Here is a 22,236-nt window from a genome sequence, read left to right as displayed (position 1 = left end):
TTTTCTTTTTGGTAGTTGTGAGGCATAAAAGTAACTTCCTCTCCCTTTCTTTTAAAGGACTTAATTGAACTTAGCCAACTGGTCACTGACTTCTCTCTCCTAGTGAACGTAAGTATATAACTGTTTTGGATGCAGAATTGTTGGATTATTAGAATGAGAAGCTTTTATAATCACTAGGCTTTTAATTAGAATTTTAATAGAACTTAGACTTTTTAAAACTGGTATTAAGCGATAGACAGAAGTTTAACTGTTCTCAAATTCCAGATTAATTCAATAAACTTATATTAAGCACTTGTTATATATAAGCACTGTGTTAGATGCTTAACATTGAGGGTGTGATCAGGTTGGATATAGAAATAAATGAAGCCCATTCTCTGCCTTTGAGGATTCTTTTTTTTTCTTTGAGACGGAGTCTCACTCTGTCGCCTAGGCTGGAATGCAGTGTCATGGTCTTGGCTCACTGCAACCTCTGCCTCCCGGATTCAAGTGATTTGCCTGCCTCAGCCTCCTGAGTAGCTGGGATTACAGGCACATGCCACCATGCCCAGCTATTTTTTGTATTTTTAGTAAAGACGGGGTTTCACCATGTTGGTCAGGCTGGTCTCAAGCTGACATCATGATCCACCTGCCTCAGCCTCGCAAAGTGCTGGGATTACAGGTGTGAGTCACCACACCCCGCCTCCTTTGAGCATTCTACAGTGAGTGGAGATAGGTCCGGACCCCAGAAACTGAGCTTTCAAGCATGATGGCTAAATGCAAAAGCAAGAATGAAGAGAGGTATTATCAGCTCCAAGGAAAAGCCTTTAATTCCAAAGGAAGGAGGCAGGAGTCATGAGGTGGAAGCATTAAGGATAGCTTCACACAGGTAGACAGTATTTGTATGAGCCTTGAAAAATGAGTAAATGTCCACAGGGGGAAGTTATGGAGTATATTTGAGAGGCTGAACAAAGACATGGAGTAGATAAGTGTATGGCATGTTCCAGAATGATAAGTACTGCAGTATAACCAAAGCCTAAGGTACCATGGGCAAGCAAGGAGGGTGAGGGCCGGATTGTGATGGCTTTGAATGCCATGCTAAAGAATTTGAACTTTAGGCCGGGCGCGGTGGCTCAAGCCTGTAATCCCAGCACTTTGGGAGGCCGAGACGGGCGGATCACGAGGTCAGGAGATCGAGACCATCCTGGCTAACACGGTGAAACCCCGTCTCTACTAAAAATACAAAAAAAAAAAACTAGCCGGGCGAGGTGGCGGGCGCCTGTAGTCCCAGCTACTCCGGAGGCTGAGGCAGGAGAATGGCGTAAACCCGGGAGGCGGAGCTTGCAGTGAGCTGAGATCTGGCCACTGCACTCCAGACCGGGTGACAGAGCAAGACTCCGTCTCAAAAAAAAAAAAAAAAAAAAAAAAAAAGAATTTGAACTTTACTTTGTAAGCATTAAAAAGCCTAATACTGATTCTTGAGCAGGCTAGAGTCATGAAATTCAGTCTGTGCTTCAGAAAGATCACTGTTGGCTTTGTGAATAATGGCCTAAGAGAAGAGGAGGTCATGGAAAGGAAGACTGGTTAGGAATCAATGGCAAGAGTTCACCTGGAGCAATGACAATACCAGTGTAAAGGTAAAGGACAGCTGAGAGATATTTCTGGGAGAAGTATTAGCAGAAATTGGAGGAAGATGGAGTCAAAGATAAGGAATATTGTCTTTATTCTGCATAATTGGGTGTCAGTGATACTGTTAACATAGATTAGGAAGCACAAAGTCAATTTGGTGGGAAAGATAGATTTTCCATCATTTTTCTGAATTGTTCTTATTTGTCTTTCCCAGGAGTTTCTGCTTGCAGTTCTGTCTAGGTTTAGTTCTTTGTTCCTGATCAAACCATGATTTTGGGGTTGTTTATCTTTGAATTATGGTTTCCCTGAAATCTAGTTTTAAATGAGAAGTTCCTAGATCACACAATCAGAATTGGAATGGTAAAGGACTCAAGAGGCCAACCAGTCTAATCCCTCTACTCTTGCCCCAGTGTCTCAAATAAATGGTCTTTTAGCCTCTTTTGGAACAATTACAGCACAAGGATATTGATACTTAAACCATTACATTTGGAGGGTCTAACTCTTAGAAGAGTTAGAGTTAAAAGTATCTGCCCTATAACTTCTTTTTGGCATTTTTAGCCTCTAAAGCTACATACTGAACAAATTTTGTCTTCTTTCCATATGAAAGTTTTTCAAGGTTTTGGAACCATCATCCTTCCTCACTCTATCCCAGCCCACCATATTTTCTTCTCTTCAGAACCCTTGCTTCTTTTGCATTCCTTCTACAGTATAATTTCTAGGCTTCTCAATACTGGCTTCTTACTCTGCTTATGTTCCATATTCTGCATATTTTCTTGAAATGTGTTACCTAAAATAGAATGCAGTAAATTGAATTGCTTCTGGATGCCTCTAAGTTAGAAGAAGCAAAATATTTGAAGTTTCTGGATTAGGTATCTGTACAATATTAATTAACTCGCAAACAGAAGGAAATAATAGAACAAGAATCCCAAAATATCTGTTGTTTCAGAATCAATATTTATTCAACTATTGTAAACTAATAATTGCTGAATCCAGTGCAGTTTGTAAAACCTATACATGTATGGTTACACAAATATATACACTTGCCAAAAGTCATTGATCTGTACACATAAAATGTGTTTTAATGTATGTAAATTATACCTCAATAAAGCTGATTTTAAAAAACAAACCACACATGTACAAAGTTCTTACTCAATACAAACACATTTCTTTTCTACTGGGATAGGCACATAAAAGAAATATTAAAGGTTTGTGACCATATGATAGTTACATGTTTGATTACATTATGTAAGCAGCTCATAACCTCTAATCTAAGGGAAATTTGTGCAGGAAAACTCTGGCTGTACCCACAGCTCTATACAAATGTCCTATTTATAATAATCTGTATAAGTACATGAGACAGAATGCTAATAAGCAAAAGCTCAAAGGAGAACCCCTGATTATTATTCCCAGGGTGACTAAGTTCTCATGACCACATGGCCAAGGATTCACAGAAGCTCTATTTAGGCACAGAATGACCTGGGAACATAACCAGAGTGACCACATCCTTTCACTTTCATCACATGGACATGATGGCATCTAGACAAATTAACCCTGTATTTAAGGAACACTTTCTATGTGCGTAGCACTGTGCTAAGCTCAATGAGGAACAGGAAAAAGCATTTAAAAAACTTACAAGATAGTAGTAGTGGTTGCACAATATTGTGAAGGTACTTAATGCCACTAAATTGTACACTTCAAAATAGTTAAAATGCTAAATTTATGTTATATTTATTTTACCACTATAAAGAGAACTTACAAAGCCATTGACAGATCAAGATATAGTTCAATAAATGTTAATAAATTAATACCTACTAGGTACCCTGCTCTATTTTTCTTCAACCTTTGTTGTTCAAGTGCCCTATTCTCTTTCTATAACTTTGTAACTAGCCCTATTTCTAGTCAAGGAGAATTTAAAGAACCCTGGGCCAGTAGTTCAGTAACACCTCACCCTTGCTGCTGATCTGTTTTGACTTCTGCCTTTTGCCTTATTCCCTGTGGTTTTTGTAATCCGGTTTTACTCTGGAAACATAAAAACTGGTTGCAATGGATTAGATCAGATTCCTTCATTTATTACCTACGTGACCTTCAGGATGTTATTTGACAGCAATGAGCTTTGTAACATTGATGGGAGGACTAAATGAGATAATGTGTATTATTAAGTACTTCCCATTCTCTTCCCTTCCAGTGACCCCAACTGCATTCCCACTTTTATCCTTCCTTTATTTTGATTCCTTGTTTGGCTCCTTGCAAAAATTCTACTTTTTCCATCACTGTTATCCTTAGGCTAAATTTTAGTACTGGAATTCCTTCAGTACCTTTCCAACTGCTGAATCCTTTGATAGCAACATCCTACATATCTACTCTGCTTATTGCTTACTCAAGGCCAATATAACCACTTATTTTGCCTATATATCATAGTATTTGTAAGTTTGTTTCTGGGTCTTTTTGTGTATATGATTGCATATGATTAAGGAGTATATAGAATATATCATAGGAGTTTAGAACCAGAATAGCTCAATGTGAACAGGATTGGTCAAGATCTAAGATTAGAACTTGGCCTTGAAGGCTGGCTGGAATTTAGAGAGGAATAAATGGAAGTACCTGGAGTTTTGGTATTACCCTCTTAAATAAACTCATAGCTTTCCAAGAACCTTAAACTTTACAACTACTATTGGAACTCTCCAAGGAAGACCATTGTTAATGATATAAATGGATTTGGGAATTAATTTTTGAATGTATTATTATTGCTTGACATAGAGGATGCTAGGCCTACAAGTGTCCCCAACAGGCATTCAAGAACAAAACAATTCATTGGTTTTGAATTTATATTCCCAAATTGTATTCTGCTTGACAAGTATAATAAATCACAGTTTATACAGAAACTTAGGTACTCCTATGGCTGTTCATCAAGATTTGTTATGTTCAGGCCAATAGGGGGACTTAATTCAATGTTCTTTAAAATGAAATCCATAGACATATTCTTAGAGTCATTTGAGAATTTTTTTTTTCTGTAAAAAGGGGTCTATATATTACTCTAGCTTGAGAAACACTGCAGTGTAATGAGCTAAACACTTAAATATGGTTTAGCTCATTGTTAAAGGAACGCTGAGAACATATATGGGGTGCCAAACTATAAAATGGCAGGCATGGAATTTGAAGATTGTAAGATGTGGGAGGCCTAAGCAGATGAAAATAAACATGAACAAATCAGAAGCAAAACCTCAGGGGAGATTGATAGATAGAGGTGAGGAGGCTCCTGCACCACCGTTAATGTTTGGAGCTTGATTTCATAGGCTGGGGCAGGGTTGTATATGTATCCTTTGGTCCCACAAAAAGAGCCAAGGACGTAGTGGACAGGTAGTGACCCAATTCAGCTCTGTATGGAGTCTAGTTTGGCATTCTACTGATGGTGATTGACAACTCTGTGACGATAGTTTGCTGGCTAAATGTAACCTTTATGGGGGTCAGTGAGTCCTTAATCAAGAAGCAGAATTTGAAGATATGGGCAAAGTTTGAAGTTGCAAACCAAGCAAAGTATGGACAAGAGAAAGGCAGATGTCCACAATCGAGGGGTGGCTATTGATCCCAGGATAAAGTCTGTCTGCCCTCTGCCTTCTCCCCACACCCCAGCCCCATATTTTTGCATGCTTTCTGATGGCATGAATAATTACTTACAGATGTGGGCTACTCCCCAGGGTGGGATGGGCCTCATCAAATGCTGGTGATTGTAATGATGGGGAACTTTGTAGTTCAAATAATTAGTGATCTCAGGATTGTTTTTTTTCTTGTGGTTGCTTCAGTTATTCCAAATGATTTTTATGAAAAAATATTTAAATTGTATTAAAATTTTGCTTTAATTTTAAAAAGTCACAGAAATACAATATCCAACCCTTTTTAAAGGAAGGAACATTAAAAAGTATTTCCCTGAGGCTTTACGATTACACTTGGGGTATAGAAATGGCAATAATCCTGGCAGGCTCCTCCCTCTTGCTGGAATTATTTTGGGGCTGAAGAAAGGGAGACACATTGACTGTTTTTCCTCTACCTATCAACTCATCAACATATGACGGCTGATGGTAGAGTTTTAAGCCTGTGATTTATCTGCTAGCATAGACTGTTTCAGGCAAGAGTGGAAAGTGTTGGGGGTGTCCTAAATAGAAACAATGATAGGGTGTCAGAAATCTAGACAAGTTGTATATTATTAGTGCTGGAACTTTTTCTTCTATGGGTCAGAAAAAGAAAGCTGACTTAAATAAGTTTTGCTACTGAGGAGAACAAAAATTGAATGAATGAATGCTAAAATATACCTAATGTTTTAGTGTCCTAGAATTGTCAAGATTCAAAAGAAAAAGTTAAATATATTTTTTTGATAGAAAGATGAGAGTTAACACTTCCTTGGGGAAATCAGGATGAATTTTGCTATTTTTCCCCCTCACACTTTGCAAACACATTTTATCCTCACTTCAACTCTATGAAGGTGTAAGTATCATCATTCTCACGTGATAAATGAGAATACTGACACCTAGAGAGCTTGAGTAATTTGTCTAAGAGCACATAGTGGCATTTGCTGAGATATGAACACAGATTACCTGACTAAAGGTGATGCCCTTGATCTGAGCACATGTAATAGTGGTTCTTAAAGTGTGAGAATTGTGGACTGGCAGCATCAGCATCACCTGGGAACTTACTATCTCAGGCTTCATCTCAGGCCTACTGGATCAGAAACGCCGGGGATGGGGCCCAGCAATTTGTGTTTTAAGAAGCCTCCAGGTGGAAGACTGAGAACCATTGTTAAACTTGTCTCTGACAGAGACATTCAAAGGAAAACTGATAAGGGACTTTCTTAGGGATTGTGTTAGAGATGTCAGGATAGTGGTGGAGAATATTGGAAGGAAGGGATGCCACAATGGCGAAGAAAGACATATTTTGTGTATGAGAAGGGAAGGAATATCAATGATGCTAAGAGGAAACAAACATGGGAAAAAAATAGCTGTGTGGTTTGGGCTTCATGTTTTCAAATGAAATAATGGTTGGAATTAGAAAAGTGTTATTTGTGTCTGCCTCAATATAAATGAATAGGCCAATTATATAAGGGCAATCAAACGTTTCAGGATTTAAGTTGAATTATTTCACCCTCATTGTAGGTGGCATCTATCTAGGATCAAAGAGAGATTCTCTTTCTTCTGCACATTAAAAAAAACAAAACCAAAATAGTCTGTAAACTGCTATAGTTGATTGTATGTTGGCTTATACATTTGTTGTTTATACATTTGTGATTGTTGGTTTATACATTTGCTAAATCTGATACTATACCATTAAAAGCAGTACTTGTTATATGTAAATTCTATCTAAGTAAAGTTGAATTAAAAATGGGAATGTGTTCCTACAGCAAGTAATGAGTTCGTGTCACTGGAGGTTTCTGATCAGAGGTTCAGTAACCACTCGTCAGGAATGTTTTAGTAGGGCTTCGCACATCAGAGAGGAGACTGACCTGATGACCTCAACATTCCTTCTACCCAGAGATTCCAGGAGTCATAGTTGCTGTGGTGCCAGCACAGGTGTTGCCATTTTATGTAGAATGCTTTATTAATATATTTGATCTGAAACATTTTAAACTGTCATGATTTTACAATGTGTTAAGATATACAGGTATAAAGCATAGAACAGTGAATTCATTCACTGTTCCCTACTGCGTATTACAAATGGAAAGATCTCATAGTAGATCAAACCATATTGTAGTCTTGTTCCGGAAACATCACAATTTGTATTTACTGGACCAAGGGCATTTTACTACTAAGGTAAATGTGCCTGATTTAAACTGAATCCTCAAAGAAGATAAGTTAGGGAGGTGTTTTGGGGTTTGCTTTTTTTTTTTTTTTCATCAAACCCAACATGACATGTAAATGCTTATTTGGATTTTTTTTTTTCTGGAAAGTAGATTCATTTGGAGAATAATATGTTTGTATGTTTGAGTGAATTTTAGTGTGAGATGGTTTTTGCTGTAAAGTTGCCACCCTTTTATTAACTAATAATTAAGACCCCCCTTTTTTTATGAAAGTTAATTGGTCCTTTCGACATGACTTATCAGATGCTATTAATGAACCACTATTAAGACGGCAAGGCTGCAGTACCCGGGGCCCTGATTACAGGAATTAAAATAGTGTGTGTTGACTCCCTGCTGCTCCCCAGCAGGACCGCTCGCTCATAATTCCTTTGCATCTAGTCTCAGCAGGAGAAGATTGACAGCATTGCAGACCATGTCAACAGTGCCGCTGTGAATGTTGAAGAGGGAACCAAAAACTTGGGGAAGGTAAGATTCTGCTCCTGCTGACAAATCAATGGTACTCTGGCTCCCAGGAATCTCTAGTATTAACCCAATTGATCTGCTCTCTTCAATGTTGAGGGAACCAGCAATTAAGGAAATAAGGAAGAAATGACACATAGGCAGTGCAAGAAATCAATGTTGTAATATTCTACTCTAAGATTCATTCTATCAGGAGAGGAATTTCTTCAAAGAGAGAATAAACTGTAGCTGTGCTATAAGGTATTTGGTGTTACCAGGAAATATTTGCAGAGGGTGAAAGTGTAAGTATGTGACAGCACACATAGAGTGGGACCATCTATTTTCCGTAGGATGTTGCTTTTAACCCCAGGCACACAGCACAGAATAATCTCTGTGCAACATAAAAGCTTTGGGGGAAATCTGTGGCTGCCGAAACAGTTTAAATAAGCCAGCTAGATAGTTAGTGAATTGATTGTTTTGCAAGTAAAATCAATTTGTAGCAGTCCACTCTTTGTAGCTCAACTCTCTAAGTTCTGAGATCTGGAGCAATTGCTGTACCTGTGGAATACTTTCTTTTCCCCCCTACAAGTACAGTCTCTAAGGTTAATTATGTACCAAGAGTTAAAGAGGCATTGCCAGGAGTAATGAGAGAAAAACGCACATCACCACAGGCAGGTATTCTCAACTCAATTTCTAAATTGAATTTTTTTTTTTTTAATACAGGCTGCAAAATACAAGCTGGCAGCTCTGCCTGTGGCAGGTGCACTGATCGGAGGAATGGTAGGGGGTCCTATTGGCCTCCTTGCAGGCTTCAAAGTGGCAGGAATTGCAGCTGCACTTGGTGGTGGAGTGTTGGGCTTCACAGGTGGAAAATTGATACAAAGAAAGAAACAGAAAATGATGGAGAAGCTCACTTCCAGCTGTCCAGATCTTCCCAGCCAAAGTGACAAGAAATGCAGTTAAAAACCAAACTTCAGGATTATTGGTGCCAACATGTGTATCCTAATGAGGACCTGTGCTGCTGTTGGACCCTCCGTCACCTTTTGGAACACAAGTATATCAAGATGGTGGCTACTGATGTTCAAGTGGGATTGAAGTGTGATAAGTGGATATATTTTGTTGTTTGCTGGGGTGTTCATGGAGATGTTAGAGATCGAGGCCCTGGGCTGAGCGTGTATAATGTATGCCAGGTAAAGTTTGAAGACTGCCAAGGAGCAGATTTTCTCCCTGGAAATGTGAAAACTGAACCTCTAACTCTGATAAGGACTTGAGATGTGTAGAAACGTTGGGTTATGGAAGACTAGTTTCTTCCATAACCCTGAATTGGAGACCTTAAGGCTAAGTGTAGATTACTGAGGTTTGTTAGCAAGGAAAAGAATAAGAGTTCAGAAGCCTTTGTTACCGTATAGGGAAATCAGGGCCTAGTGAGGAGCACAGGTGGACTGCATAATGGAGTCCATTGGCGAACCCTATTGCCGTTTGGTCCAACTATATTTTCTGGTGAAGGAAATTAATGATGTAAGAAAATGAAAGAGGCTCAACTTCTCTTCCCAAGATTTTCTGGCTTCTGAACTCTTCCTCTGCCTCTCTTTAAATAAATAACACAATTTCAAATGGTAGGAGACTTATTAAGCCAGTCACCAAGCTTGGTCTGTCAGCCTGTCTCCTAACACCTCAAAGATCTTGTGCCCTGTGCCATCCCTCCCTTGTAATTATGAAAAAGTTCTTTGGTTTTTGGGGTGAATTCTACCCATGTATAATGAGGAATTCTCTCATAACCTTTTTTGTCTTGTCTCTCATCTCTGTTCATCCCTTCCTATAACCTCTAGGTAAAAAGAAAAGAAAAAAAGAAATTTCCAGATATTTTCAACATTGTTAGAGTTTGGGCTAAAATGAGCAAGGAGAAAAAACCACCAAGAACATTTCCTGGGGCATGTTCCACTTTTGAGGGGTGATATATCTGCCAGAGAGGGGGTATCTGACCCAGTCTTCTTTTCAGCTGGTCTCTGGGGGGAGCTGAGAACTCGCTTGCTACCTCATTTCTGTTACTACCGTCCTTTCCCCAGACTTTTTATCTCCTATGCATCCCTTTGCTTTCTATTGCTGCTGTTTCTTCCCCAAAATGGCGTACCCGTGCTTACCTTTCTCACATTCTGGACAACGATGAACAAAGACCCATGCAAGACTCAGACCCAGGGAAGGGTGTGGTGCTAATCTCAACACCTGACATTCACAGCAAGCATGTTCCAGCCCAACCATGTGTCTATCTCAAACTGTAGAAAGGCTTTAAATTTGGAAAAAAAGAATTTAAGATTATAGGCAGCTTCCCTCTGTTCCCCAACTCATTTAAAATAGGAGGGAATCACCTTTTGCCTTACTTACTCTTTTTTTCTGAGCACAGGAATGGGCACCTACACCCCAGGTGGTGTGAGCTGTCTCTCTGCCAGGAGTTAAGGTTCATCAGGGGATTGGACGGTTTATCACTGCTTTCTTTCTGAGTTTACTTTTAGTAACTTTTATTGATGGCTACCTTTCATGTCCCTGTCTAAAGAGACTTTCTCTTTCATACTTCTTGAATCTCATCAATGAATTCCAGTGAAACAGCGCCATTTCTTAGTATCATTAAATAACTAGAAAGTATCAAGTATTGCTCTCTGCTGCTTTATATCATTAACATATTAATAATACCAAGAAGGAAATATTTGAATAAGTGTCAGATTCTGATCCAGTGTCTGATACTGGACACCTGTGAGGCTGGGATAATTACTTTTGAACTACACCTCTTCTCTAGTTTCTGGACCTTTCTCTGTCCCTTTAACACAGGGTGGTCAAACCTGAATGAGGATAAGAACTCACCCAGGCACTTACTAAAGCAAGATTCCTAAACCTCTGGTCCCGGGGTAATTCTGACATCACCAGTCCAGCATAGTCAGCTGAAATTATAAATCTAAGATACAGTTACATCAAGATTCAGCTGTGTCATTTAATTCTGAAACTCCCAGTATTCTACCCTTCTTCATCACTGCATATTACCCCACTCTTCCACCCCAAATGGGCTATCCTTTCAGCCCACCAACTTAGTGCCAGCACTAGGGATTCATTATAAGGTAAGCCTGGTTTACATAAGGACCTGAAGGAGAAAGGAAGCCTGTATTTGAAGCTCACACTTTGTGTTGGTATCTCTCAATTTTACTGAGCCAGTGTGGAACACCACTGTATGTATTCATATAAGCCCTTGACTTTTACTGCTCATCAGGATTGGAATATTACTCTAGCGGTCTTCACATATAGGCAAGTTATAGTACTTTTAAAAAGTATCTCATTTCCCTATAATGGAACCCAATAGCCAACTTTTTCATAGAAATTGCTAGAAGAGTTTGATCAACTATGAACGATAGTGTTTATAAGCATAAAATAGTCAGTATGGCACAGAAACCAATCTTAAAATTGAATTTAATGTTTTATCATATCAGATTAAATATCTTCTCCAATTCATGTCTTATTTTTACTACAACAAGTTAGAAAGTGGGAACACTTTGATTAAGGTCTTAAAATTTGTGGGGCCTCATTTGGATAAAGGCGGCAATCCTAAGGACTTTTTTTTTTTTTTTTTTAACCTGAGAATTTCTCTGTAGAGCAGAGATTTTCAAACCTTTTGGCTGTAGCCCACAGTAAAAAACGCATTTACATCAAAACTTAGAATATGCCTAATGAACATTATGTACCATTCTGATGCTTTTTATTGTTTCAGTTTTTAAAATATGCCAGTTGCAACCCACTAAATTGATATCTACCAATGGGTTGCAACCCTTAGCTTGAAAAAAACACTCTCACAGAGGAACTGGAATTTCTTGAATACCTTCTGTTTGCCAGGCACTTCACCAGGCATTTTACAAGTAAGGAAACTGGGCCTCAGAGAAAATAATTTGCAGAGGTTTACTCAACTACAAGGGGGTGAAGCCAGGAATGTTAACTAGGTCTGTTGAGCTACAAAAACTGTTTTATGTCTTTCATACTATACTGCCTCTATACAAAATTGAGATGGGGGTCGGGGGCAGGGGCTCATGCCTGCAGTCCCAGCACTTTGTGGGGCAGAGGCCAGAGGATCACTTGAGCCCAGGAGTTTGAGACCAGCCTGGACAACATAGTGAGACTCTGTATGAAAAAAATTAAAAATTAGCTGGGTGTGGCATAGCACACACCTGTGGTCCCAGCTACATGGGAAGCTGAAGTAGGAGGATCACTTGAACTCAAGAGCAGCCTTGGTGACAGAACAAGACCCTGTCTCAAAAAAAAAAAAGTGGATCATCCATTCTGCTGTACCAAACAGGCTTTGTAATGACACTTTCCATTCATTTGCATCTTTTTAAAAAACTTCTGATTCCTCACTGAGTGTCCAGCAGCCTCAAAGTTTTTAATGGTAGCTGATGCAGACATACACAGTGTTCAATTTGGCCCTTAAACTATAAAATCAAGAGTATTTCAATCCCATCCACCTGCCTACAAGTTTTCTTAATGTTTACTGGTTATAACCATTGTTTAAACAGTGCTTTTTATGTAATTTAAAAATAAACTTTAATGCTTTTTAAAACAAATTTATCATAATTCACAGATCAAATGATTATCCTTTAACATGATACCCTTGGGAAATCATGTACTTACTGTAGTGATGCTAGTATTAATATTACTTAGACTAATTTTGAAACTGTTCTTTCAGCATTGCCTCCAAAGACATTTTGCAGACCATCCCAGAAAGGGGGGTACGATGGTGCTGTGTAGAACTGGCCAGAGTTCCTGGAGGATTCTGAGGTTATACTGAAACTCAGTGCTGTACAGGGAGAATTCCATGAGTCCAAAAACCTCCTTTTGTGGGCTGCCTGCCTCCTGCCCTCCCTTAAGTGCTCCAAGATTTTTGTACAGGAGTAAGAATCAAATACTGGTAACATCAATCACACGAAGCTGAGGAAACCTGTAATATAACTATATAATATAGAACCTTTTTCTTCCATTGAAGTGCAGAAACCAAACCATGCTTTGTGTTAACCTTAGATATGAAAGGTGTTTCTCAGGGTCCCCTTTGTCCTTCCTTGCTGCCACATGAAATCTTACAAGGAAAGATGAAGAAAAGCCTGGGGGGAAAGTTCTCCTGGGAAATGAGGTGTTTTCTTGTTATAAAGTAGAATGTGGCTGTGGTTCACAGGTACTTAACAAATGTTAGGTAATGTTCTTAAGTAATCAGAGGCCTAATAAAAGGTAGGGGAGTTTCTCTTCTAGCCTAAATTAATATTAAAAGTTTGGGGGTATTTTTTGTTTTTAAATTAATACTTTATTGTTTTTAACAGGTGCTTCTCACAATTTACATTCATTAATTTGATGCCCTTTTACAAAGAAACTTCTTAGGTATTATAAACAATCAATGTAAAGGATCCACATGGAATGTATCCACATTGCTACTCTTATATAGAAATGGGAGATAAGAAATACATCTGTGCAATATTAAATTGAAAAAAAAAAAAACCATAAAAGGTGTCAAAGGCAAATGATTTGTTCCAGATCACAAAACTAGTTGGCACAAGAGATAGGATTATAACCAGGGTCTAAGAAAAAAATTTCTGAAGGTAATTTCACTGAGTGTTATGCCATATCAAGTTCCCTGCTAAGGCTCGAGGTGTTTCAGACTAGCTTTCACATTCCAAATCAGGCAGTAGCTACAATGGAAAGATAATTGGATGGGGAATCCTGAGATCAGAGTCCTAGTTTGGCTTTGTCCCTTGTAGCAACATTTTTTAAAATCAGGGGCAGCTGTCTTCTCCCATCCCAGCCATGAATCTTCCAACCTTAGTGGTCACCAACTTGACTCCATTCCTTACATCAAGCCTTGTCCTGTCAATTCTCCCTTAAATGTTTGTTGCATCCATTTCTAAATATATCCATGGCCACCACTCTAGTAAAAGACTATTACCTCACACCCCACACTTGATCTTCCCCCAACTTTAAGTGGCTCCGTTCCTCATATCACTGCCACAAGAATTAACAACCATGCCCATCTTTCATTTTTCTGCTGAAAGATTTTCAGTGGCTCCCATTGAATACCAAATAAAGTTTGAATCCCTTAGATTGGCATTCACAGCCTTCTATGTTCTGGCCCCAGCTTTATCTCTTGAAACTCATTACTCACCATCTGACAATGCCACTAAATATCCACAAGAGTGATTTCAAGGTTTTTCTATGGTGAAGGTTCAGACTGGTAATAAACCATGTTCACATTTTTCTGATCTAAAATAATTTCTATATTACTTTATAATAGTCAGCTGAGGTTTGTTTAAGCTCTTGGACAAGCCTAAAACTTGTACCTTGAAGAAAATATTTTTTTCCACCCAAAGAAATTGCATTCAATTTCTTAACCTTCAAAACAATGTCAGTGTTGTCACCTGTGCATTTGATAGCTAAAGCACAAGTATTCTTCAGGAGCATAAATACTCCAGCCTTGAATGGACCATTGTCCAGCTCCTGTGAAAAACTTAATATTTGAGAAAGACATTCAACGGTATGTGTTTTCTATACACTTCACAAGTAGTTGAGATTTTCTTGTATTAAGGTTAATCACTAAAAAGATGTTTACTTGGGTTTCATTATCTAAACCCCCTAAAGATGTTTTCCATTTTATTGTTAAACACTTGGTGTTAGCAAGGGTCAGCACAAGAAAAGGCCCAATGGCAAGAAGTTCTGCAAATTCTGTAAAGCTTACTGCATTCATTTGTCATTTATGTTGCTGAGTGGTGCTTGAATAAGGAAACATGCAATAAATTTACTTACTTAACCAACATTTAACTGAAGGCCTGTTGTGTGTTGAGTGCTGGGGCCATACATAGAAAAATACTAGACCTATAGACTCTACCCTTGTAAACCATTCAGGCTAATGAATTCAGATACCTAAAGCAAGTAAATCCCAGTAAAACATGGTAAGTGCCCTAAGAGAGGAATGAACAAAGTAATACGAGGGCACACAGAGTGGAGGGACCAAACTCTGTTTGGAAAAGAAGGGGCAGGCTTTGTGGAACATGTGGTGTTTGAGAGTACCTAAAGAAGAATATGCCTGATTGAAGACGGAGTTATGGACGAAGGGCTCAAAACAACATGGTGGGCTCACAGAAAACTAAGAAATTAAACACACCTGAGTGATGATGCTGGTTGGATGGAAATAGACTAGGATGTTATCTGTTTAAAATTTATTACTTCTTTGTTCATAGGAATTGATGTATTGCTTTGTGTCAGATAAGACTATTACTCCTCTGAGTTCCTCATTTTGCCTTCTTGCCAGGGAGGTTAGTATTAAACTTCACATTTGGTGGAGTTCTTGGTATATTTGGCTTATTTGCCTTTCCCACAGGTTGTGCTTTCTTCCCTCTCTGCTTAAGAGATCATCTGCTTAACACGGAATGCCCTCTTTGTTCCTGTTCTAATAGTCATTCCATATTTATTGAAAACCCACTGAGAAAACAGTCATGAAACTTACTTCTTAGTGTCCAAGTCCTTCACAATCGTTTTCCATCTCTACATGAATATTTCTTGACCACTGCAATTCAGTGGCTCCAGTTTTCACTTACGGTTAATTCTGCAATGTTCTCGAACTTCAGAGGGGTAAAATTCTTTCACTGGTGGTGGTGTGATCTCCCCAACTAGACTGTAATCTGCTTTCAGGGCAGGGATCATATCATCTTTGAGTACTTCTTGCCATGAAATACAGTGATGAGAAGGAAAAAAGAAACTACATTCCTGTTAGTGATTGTTAGATGATGAGTGATGAGGTAATAGCATGTGAGTTCTGCTCTCTTTTGGGGACGTGTATTGAAATATGAAATAGCTTTCTAAGACATATCAAATCCTTGCTTAGTACCCACTTTTGTATATTAACAGGAATGAATGATGCAACAGAAGAAATCCAGACAACAACTCCAGGACTTGGAAATCATGAATTTAAATTTTCAGAATTTGCAGGTGAAGATATTTCTCTTTTTCCAATTAAAAGTCATGACTTGGAAGAGAGAAGATATAGGACCTGAATCACTGAAGAAATACTGTGAGAAAATTTGGACTGACTTATCTTCCATCCTACCTTAGGATTGCTAGGTCAGAATAGCAGGAATCCAAGAAGTATTGATAGTCTGACAGAGTAGTATTGAAACAGGGTGCAGCAGCAGGAATGTAATGGCCGTGTCAAGCAAGCAGGTATTGCCATTGGGCAAGGGCGGGGCTGAAGAGGTAAGCATTTGACAGGATTTGAACCTGGGTCTCGAATGCTAAGGTTCATGTACTTATTCCAACAAACAGCTGCTCAATTAGCTGACAGGAATGAAAAGGAATCCAGCGGCATTTACTAGTTCTCCATAGTTCCCTTTCTTTCCTCTATAGATTTTAATGTTCATAACAGGTTGCTGCCACTTATCAGGGTACACTGGGGGTCAACAATTCAGGATGTCCTTAAGTCTTCCTCCTTCCTACCTTGACACCTTGCTATCTCACAGGGTGGTTATGAGGATTAAAAGACTAAATTCATGTTCAGTGCCTATAATAGTGCCTGGCTCTTAGTAACTGTGCAAATGTTAGTTGCTGTTACTGTTATAATTGTTACCATTTTTCCCCAAAGTTGAAAGGAAATGCACATTAATTTTAAAAAGGTATCGTGTACCTACAAGAAGTGTTAGGGAGACACCTAAAATGAGTGGAGACTTGAGAAATATACTAAGAATCCTTAAAATGGTTTTTTAAAAAGGCTTTATTAAGAAGACTGTTCACAGATGACAGATGCCTGGCAGAAAGTGCATCTTTCTCATCGTTATTAAGAATGATATCCAAACATGAAACTATGTAAGATCCGGTTAGGAGCAGGGTGATCATACATCCCAGTTTGTCTGGGACAGTCCTGATTTACATCTGTTGTCCTGGTGAAATTATTACTAATGCTCCCTTTTCATCTCAATGTCCTGGTTTGGATGAAAAAAATTACATGGTCATCTTAGTAGTAAGGGCAATGAAAATAAGTGTGGGGTTATCAAAAAACAAAGAGCATCTATATTTAAAAAGAATTGATCATTTCTAGGCTCAGATAAAAAACAAAATCCCAACGTTAGTGGGAAAGTATACATGCAGGTTAAATTACTACCAGTAATTGTGAAAAACAAGAAAATAGAAAATGTTCCAGAACACTGAGCTTGGGCAAAAGACTAAATTTAAGGGGTAAAAGCTGAATTCCAGAAGCCACACACCAGGAAATTTACCTTTGAATCCTGGAAAATTTCTGAATGGACACTTGTGTTTTACATCAGAAAGCCATGCTCATTTTGAAGTCAGAATTGATCGCTCAGAATTGATGACCTGTTCTATTTTCCTTGCTGTGTGCATAGCCAGGAATGCCATGTTCGATTCCCCTTCCTGGGCAGTAGTCAGGGCAGGAAAACAAGGCGTCAGAATTCTAAGATTGATATAATTGTATGTAGGCAAGTTTATACAGGGCACCAAGACAGTAGGCATGTGGATTCCTCCCTGGCAGCCGTGGCAGTAAGTAAAACACATGGGACATGTTGTTATTACCTGAGAAGACTAGAGCTGTGAGGAAAACACAGGCCAGCAATACCTAATAATACTTTTTATTACAGTAAGATAATAGAATAATGACAGTCTTTATTAATAACAATTCTCCTGGAGAAGGGCCTGATGTGCTTAGGAAAGTATAGCTCTTTCTGAGCAAGAAAGCACTTCTAGGAAGGCTCCCAATTCCCAAGGCTGTACACACCTCCATGTTCTCTGTGACTAACTCACATCCTAGCACCTACAACATTCCATTATTTACACATCTATTTTGCTCCTTCACTCAACTTTCAGCTCCTTGATGGTAGGTACAGTCTCCTTACTGTTAGATCTCTAGCCTGGAAACAGTAGATAATGCTTGCTGAATGGCAGATGGTGTTTTGAAAACCACAACAGGGCTATTTTGTCAAGTCTGTTGCTCCATGAGGCCAAGATAGGGTCAGGTTTACCTCACAGCAAATGTGGAGTTCAGAAATTTTCCAGCACCTCTGCAGGACTCTGCATTACCCGAGAGGGTATTCAAGTGTCATTCTGATAGTTATGTATCTCTGGCTTGGTGTGCACTATAAGATTTTAATCTATTCTAGACAAAAACTCTTAGGACCCCAAAGCCAGATTCGGATACAGGATTAAAGGTGACTAGATTCACCTAAACACTATTTATGATGGACAGAATCATCAGATAATTGAGATTTGCAGATTAACCAGTAGAGCTCATTCCGCTTGTGGTGATGCTTTCTTGTTCTTTATTCATTTGCTCACATACTTATTATTTAATTTGGCTTTTTTTTTTTTTTTTCCATCAGAGATTTCCTGAGTACCTTCAGTGTCGCAAGTGCTGGGATTACAAAGATAGAGGAGTTTGTGCTTTCAGGGCATTCACACAGTAATAAGAGAGATACATGTACTTCTAATTCTGAGACTGAGTACTCTAAAATCCATAAAGGACTGTGGGACCACAGGGATTGACAAGTGTTATTAGGCACTAAGAATGAATGGGAGGAATTTACTAAGCAGGATTGGGGGAAGGGGGCATTTTAGAGAAGCAGTTTGTAAGCTGCACTATTCCTCTTCTGGTGACTCTAAAACCTATTGTTTAAGGGCAGGCCAGCCTTTCCCTAATGTGTTCTTCAAGAGGGAAGTTGGATGCTTGCTTCAACAAAAGGCTGGGTTTGAGCGATCACATGGATTCACATAGCTTCCCATTCTGATTTGGTACAATTAAATTACCTGGGAAATAACTTTAAATCTGAGAAAGCTAGCAACTGTGGTCATCTAGATTCTGAGTAAAGTGTTTACAATATGATGTTATTTAAAACAAAGTGAATTAGTAAAAAGTCTCAAATATAGAAATATTTTATAAATATAATTTTATTACTTGGAAATACATACAAAAATTCAAACACAGCTAAAAAACAGTTGCTAAGCAGAGGTCCTATCCAACCTGGTTTAATGAACATAAAGTTATCAGCATAAAACTTGAGTCCTGAAACACTTATGGTATTCAGGGTCTTTAAATAATGGGTTTAAAAACAGGTAACTGTTTTGTTCTTTACACCTATTTAAATCTTTCCCCCAAATACAGAGTTCTAACATTTGTTTGGTTCATGAGGTTTTATTTTAGAAAAATAGCTAAAGCTATTAGCTAATTATTTGAAAACTGCAATATGTTTCCCCATTTCCAGTCTTTTGTCACCTTACATTCTCCATAGTTTCTCAAAAATTTCCCACTAGTTGTTAACAGAAAGCATTTGCAACCTCCAGTAGCTCTCTAGGATACAGAAGTGTGGGTCTAACAATCTTGAAATCATTTAAGGTGGCAATAATTTTTTTTTATTTTTCATTTTTGCAATTTCATGTCATTTTATTTTGGTCCAGCCATATCTCCTTGTAGGAGAAAAAAAAAATGAGTTATTCTGTTCCTCCTGATTGTCAGTTCATTACACTACTTTATCCATTCTTTTTGCCCTCAGGTTTAAAAAAGAAAAAAAAAATCCTTCTTGAAAACCTTAGCATTTTCTATAAATTTAAGCTTATTGTGAGCTTGAACATTTCAAACATTTTTATATTTCACTCTCCTCTAACTTTTGTCATGCCAGTTTTCCCTTCTTTTGCAAATGATCTTTGACAACCTGGCTTCATCAGAGAGCTTTGAGATGCTTTAGATGCCCATTCTCTATCTTATTGGCTAGGTTCTTTTAACTTAAAAAAAAATAATAATAATTTGTAGAATATCATCTAAAAGTTTTCACAATTTGAAAAACTGGAAAAGGTAGCTGGCTAAGAAGCAGAAAGGCCTCCTTTTGGTTTTGGGACTCAACTGTGATCCTCAGTCTGGTCTTGCATCCTCTCTTCCCAGCTGAGAAGCCTGAGGCCCTGAGTAGATTAGATAAACCGGGGAAGACGTCTACCTGAAATGGTCTCTGATTCACGGTTCAGAGGGGAACAAGTCTAAATTTGAGACTTGCTTCCACAATATTCTTTCTCAAAGTTAAAAGTGAATATATTTCCCTCCTTGCAATCTGTTGATGGATCTCTGCTGTCTACAATATATACTACAAACCCCTTAGTCTGGTACACAAGGCCCAGTGTGACCAGCTCCCATTTCTTTTTCTAGCTTCCCCAATCCCAAATGCCTTACTGAAAGAACTTTTTTCTCTAATGCATTAGGCTGTTTCACACCTTTGCTCAGATTATTCCCTCAGCCAGATCTCTATCTCCTGAGAATACCTGTATCTTTTAAAAGCTCAAAATAAAAATAATGTCCTCCAATCTCTGCAATTGAGTGCTCCTTTATGCCCTCATTAACCTTTATTTTCTTCTGTCTTTACATCTATAACATGTTACAGTCACTGTTTACATATCCATCTGCCTGACTAGACTGTAAACACCTCTAGGGCAGAAATAATGCTTTATTCAGCTTCGTCAGGTACTCCAGCACCAAAAAACTTGCACTGAATAAATGTCCGACTGAAATCTGCTTCCCTGTGACTTCCTCAAATCCTAGTTCAAGCCCTGGGATTCAGATAGACAATGCCAGCCCTTCAAATATTTAAAGATTGTCCCAGTCCCAAGTCTTCTCCAAACAGAACAGCCTTAACATCCATATTTTTAAAACCTTTTTATCCAAGCTGTCCTTTCATGGAGTGCACTTGAGCTTAGTGACTTTTTATAAAATTAGGCAACAAGTCCTAATGAGTGCTGAGCCCCTCAGGGTAAAAAAGTAACCAAGGTCACTTCGCTTCTCATTCATTAACTAAATGCCTGATGGTGACTAGTAAGTGTCTAGAAATTCTAGGCACTAGTGATATAGACATTAAATTTAGTTTCCATGTCCTCAATGGCTTCACAGTCCAGAGAAGACAATGATAGTGGCAGGGCTAGAGCCTAAGCCCAGTATGCAAGAATGCTAAATAATACTTCCTCAAATCAACTCCCTTTTTAACAGTCACTTTTATCATCTTAGAGAATAGTGAACATATACTCCTTGAGGCCTTTTTCATGATAACTACTCCTAAGCCAGCTCTCGCAACCTCACCCCTGAATTGTATCTTTTGTTGATTATTTTTTCGAACCCCGTTACAGGATTACCATATTATTCCAGTTGATTGCATGTGCTGCTTTTGGTCCTGTGTATCTTGTTGAATGTTTGTGAATTTCCATGCTGACCCTCACAGATCTGGTCCATCATCTAACCTGAAGATGGTAACTCTAACTTCATTCAGCTTACTGGCTAAAAGCAATGAGGATAACAGAACTAAGGCCCAACCTCTGGAAAGCTCCATCCTACTTTCTTATTCACAATCTGGTACAATACACTAAAATATACCCCTTATCACCTTATTAACATTTATTATTTTCAATAAAACTATGGAAACTATGGATAAATCATGCATCACTAGGAATTATAAGCTGGTTTTTAAAAATAATCATTAAATATCCATTATAAATATTTTATTTTAAAAGAATTGGAAGATGTTACATATATTACATACTACATATAATGGCACATGTCAGCCTTTTAAGCTTAAAAATAATCTTTTCCCAAACTGGAATTGATTTATACCCAAGTATAAAATGACCCTTGGCCTATAGCACCAACCCGGGCCCAGAGGAAAAGCCAATTTTGAGCCTGTCTGTCCTCTGGCATTGGGCTTCCTGATATGACACTGAGGGTCCTCTCCCTCTGGTTTTATTCCCTGGCAGTATTGAGGCCTGGCACAGGGACCCATCTTACTGTATGCTGCAGGCCTGGGAAATCAGGGAATCTAGAGGGGGTAAGGTCCTCTAACCATTTTACAATGGAAAGAAAAGTTAAATATGTTCCTTATTCTGTGTTTTTAATTTACACAACTATAACAAGACTGTACAAGACAGAAGGAGGTTAAAATTACCGAAATACAATTTCTCTGCTGGTTCTTCTCTTTGGAAATTGAAGTCTCGTAATAGGAGTAGCCTTAAAACTCATCTAGTTCTGACTGGTAACCTGTTCCACTGTCACCTCCGTTTCCCAGATTTAGGTATAATTCACTCAGAGTTTTAAATGCCATCCATATGCCACATTTTTAGACAAACACAGAAGCTTAATAATACTTTTCATTTTCTTTTTCTTGGTTCATAAGGACAATTCCTGCCAAATGTTCTGTCTTATGACTCTCCTCCGCTTCAAAGTATGTTTAAGTTACACATAAAGAATCCAAAAAAATACCACTATGGAATTTTCATAAGCAATATCCAACCAATCAGTAAAACACAGTACA

The 22,236-nt window shown here is 38.4% G+C and overlaps 1 protein-coding gene across 2 annotated transcripts in view; it reads left to right on the top strand.

The window, feature by feature from the left end:
• The window catches only part of STX17 (syntaxin 17), a 69,604-nt gene extending 57,121 nt beyond the window's left edge, over positions 1–12,483 (top strand). For both annotated transcript variants that reach the window (XM_010374127.2, XM_010374129.2), the window contains exons 6-8: positions 58–108; positions 7,829–7,915; positions 8,612–12,483. In XM_010374127.2, the coding sequence (XP_010372429.1) occupies positions 58–108; positions 7,829–7,915; positions 8,612–8,851 (378 nt within the window). In that variant the 3' untranslated portion in view covers positions 8,852–12,483. The remainder of the gene's footprint in view (positions 1–57; positions 109–7,828; positions 7,916–8,611) is intronic.
• The last annotated feature ends 9,753 nt before the right edge of the window (positions 12,484–22,236 follow it).

The sequence above is a fragment of the Rhinopithecus roxellana genome, chromosome 16, assembly GCF_007565055.1.
Source record: "Rhinopithecus roxellana isolate Shanxi Qingling chromosome 16, ASM756505v1, whole genome shotgun sequence".
NCBI lineage: Eukaryota > Metazoa > Chordata > Mammalia > Primates > Cercopithecidae > Rhinopithecus > Rhinopithecus roxellana.
This window is presented reverse-complemented; position numbering and strand designations above follow the sequence as displayed.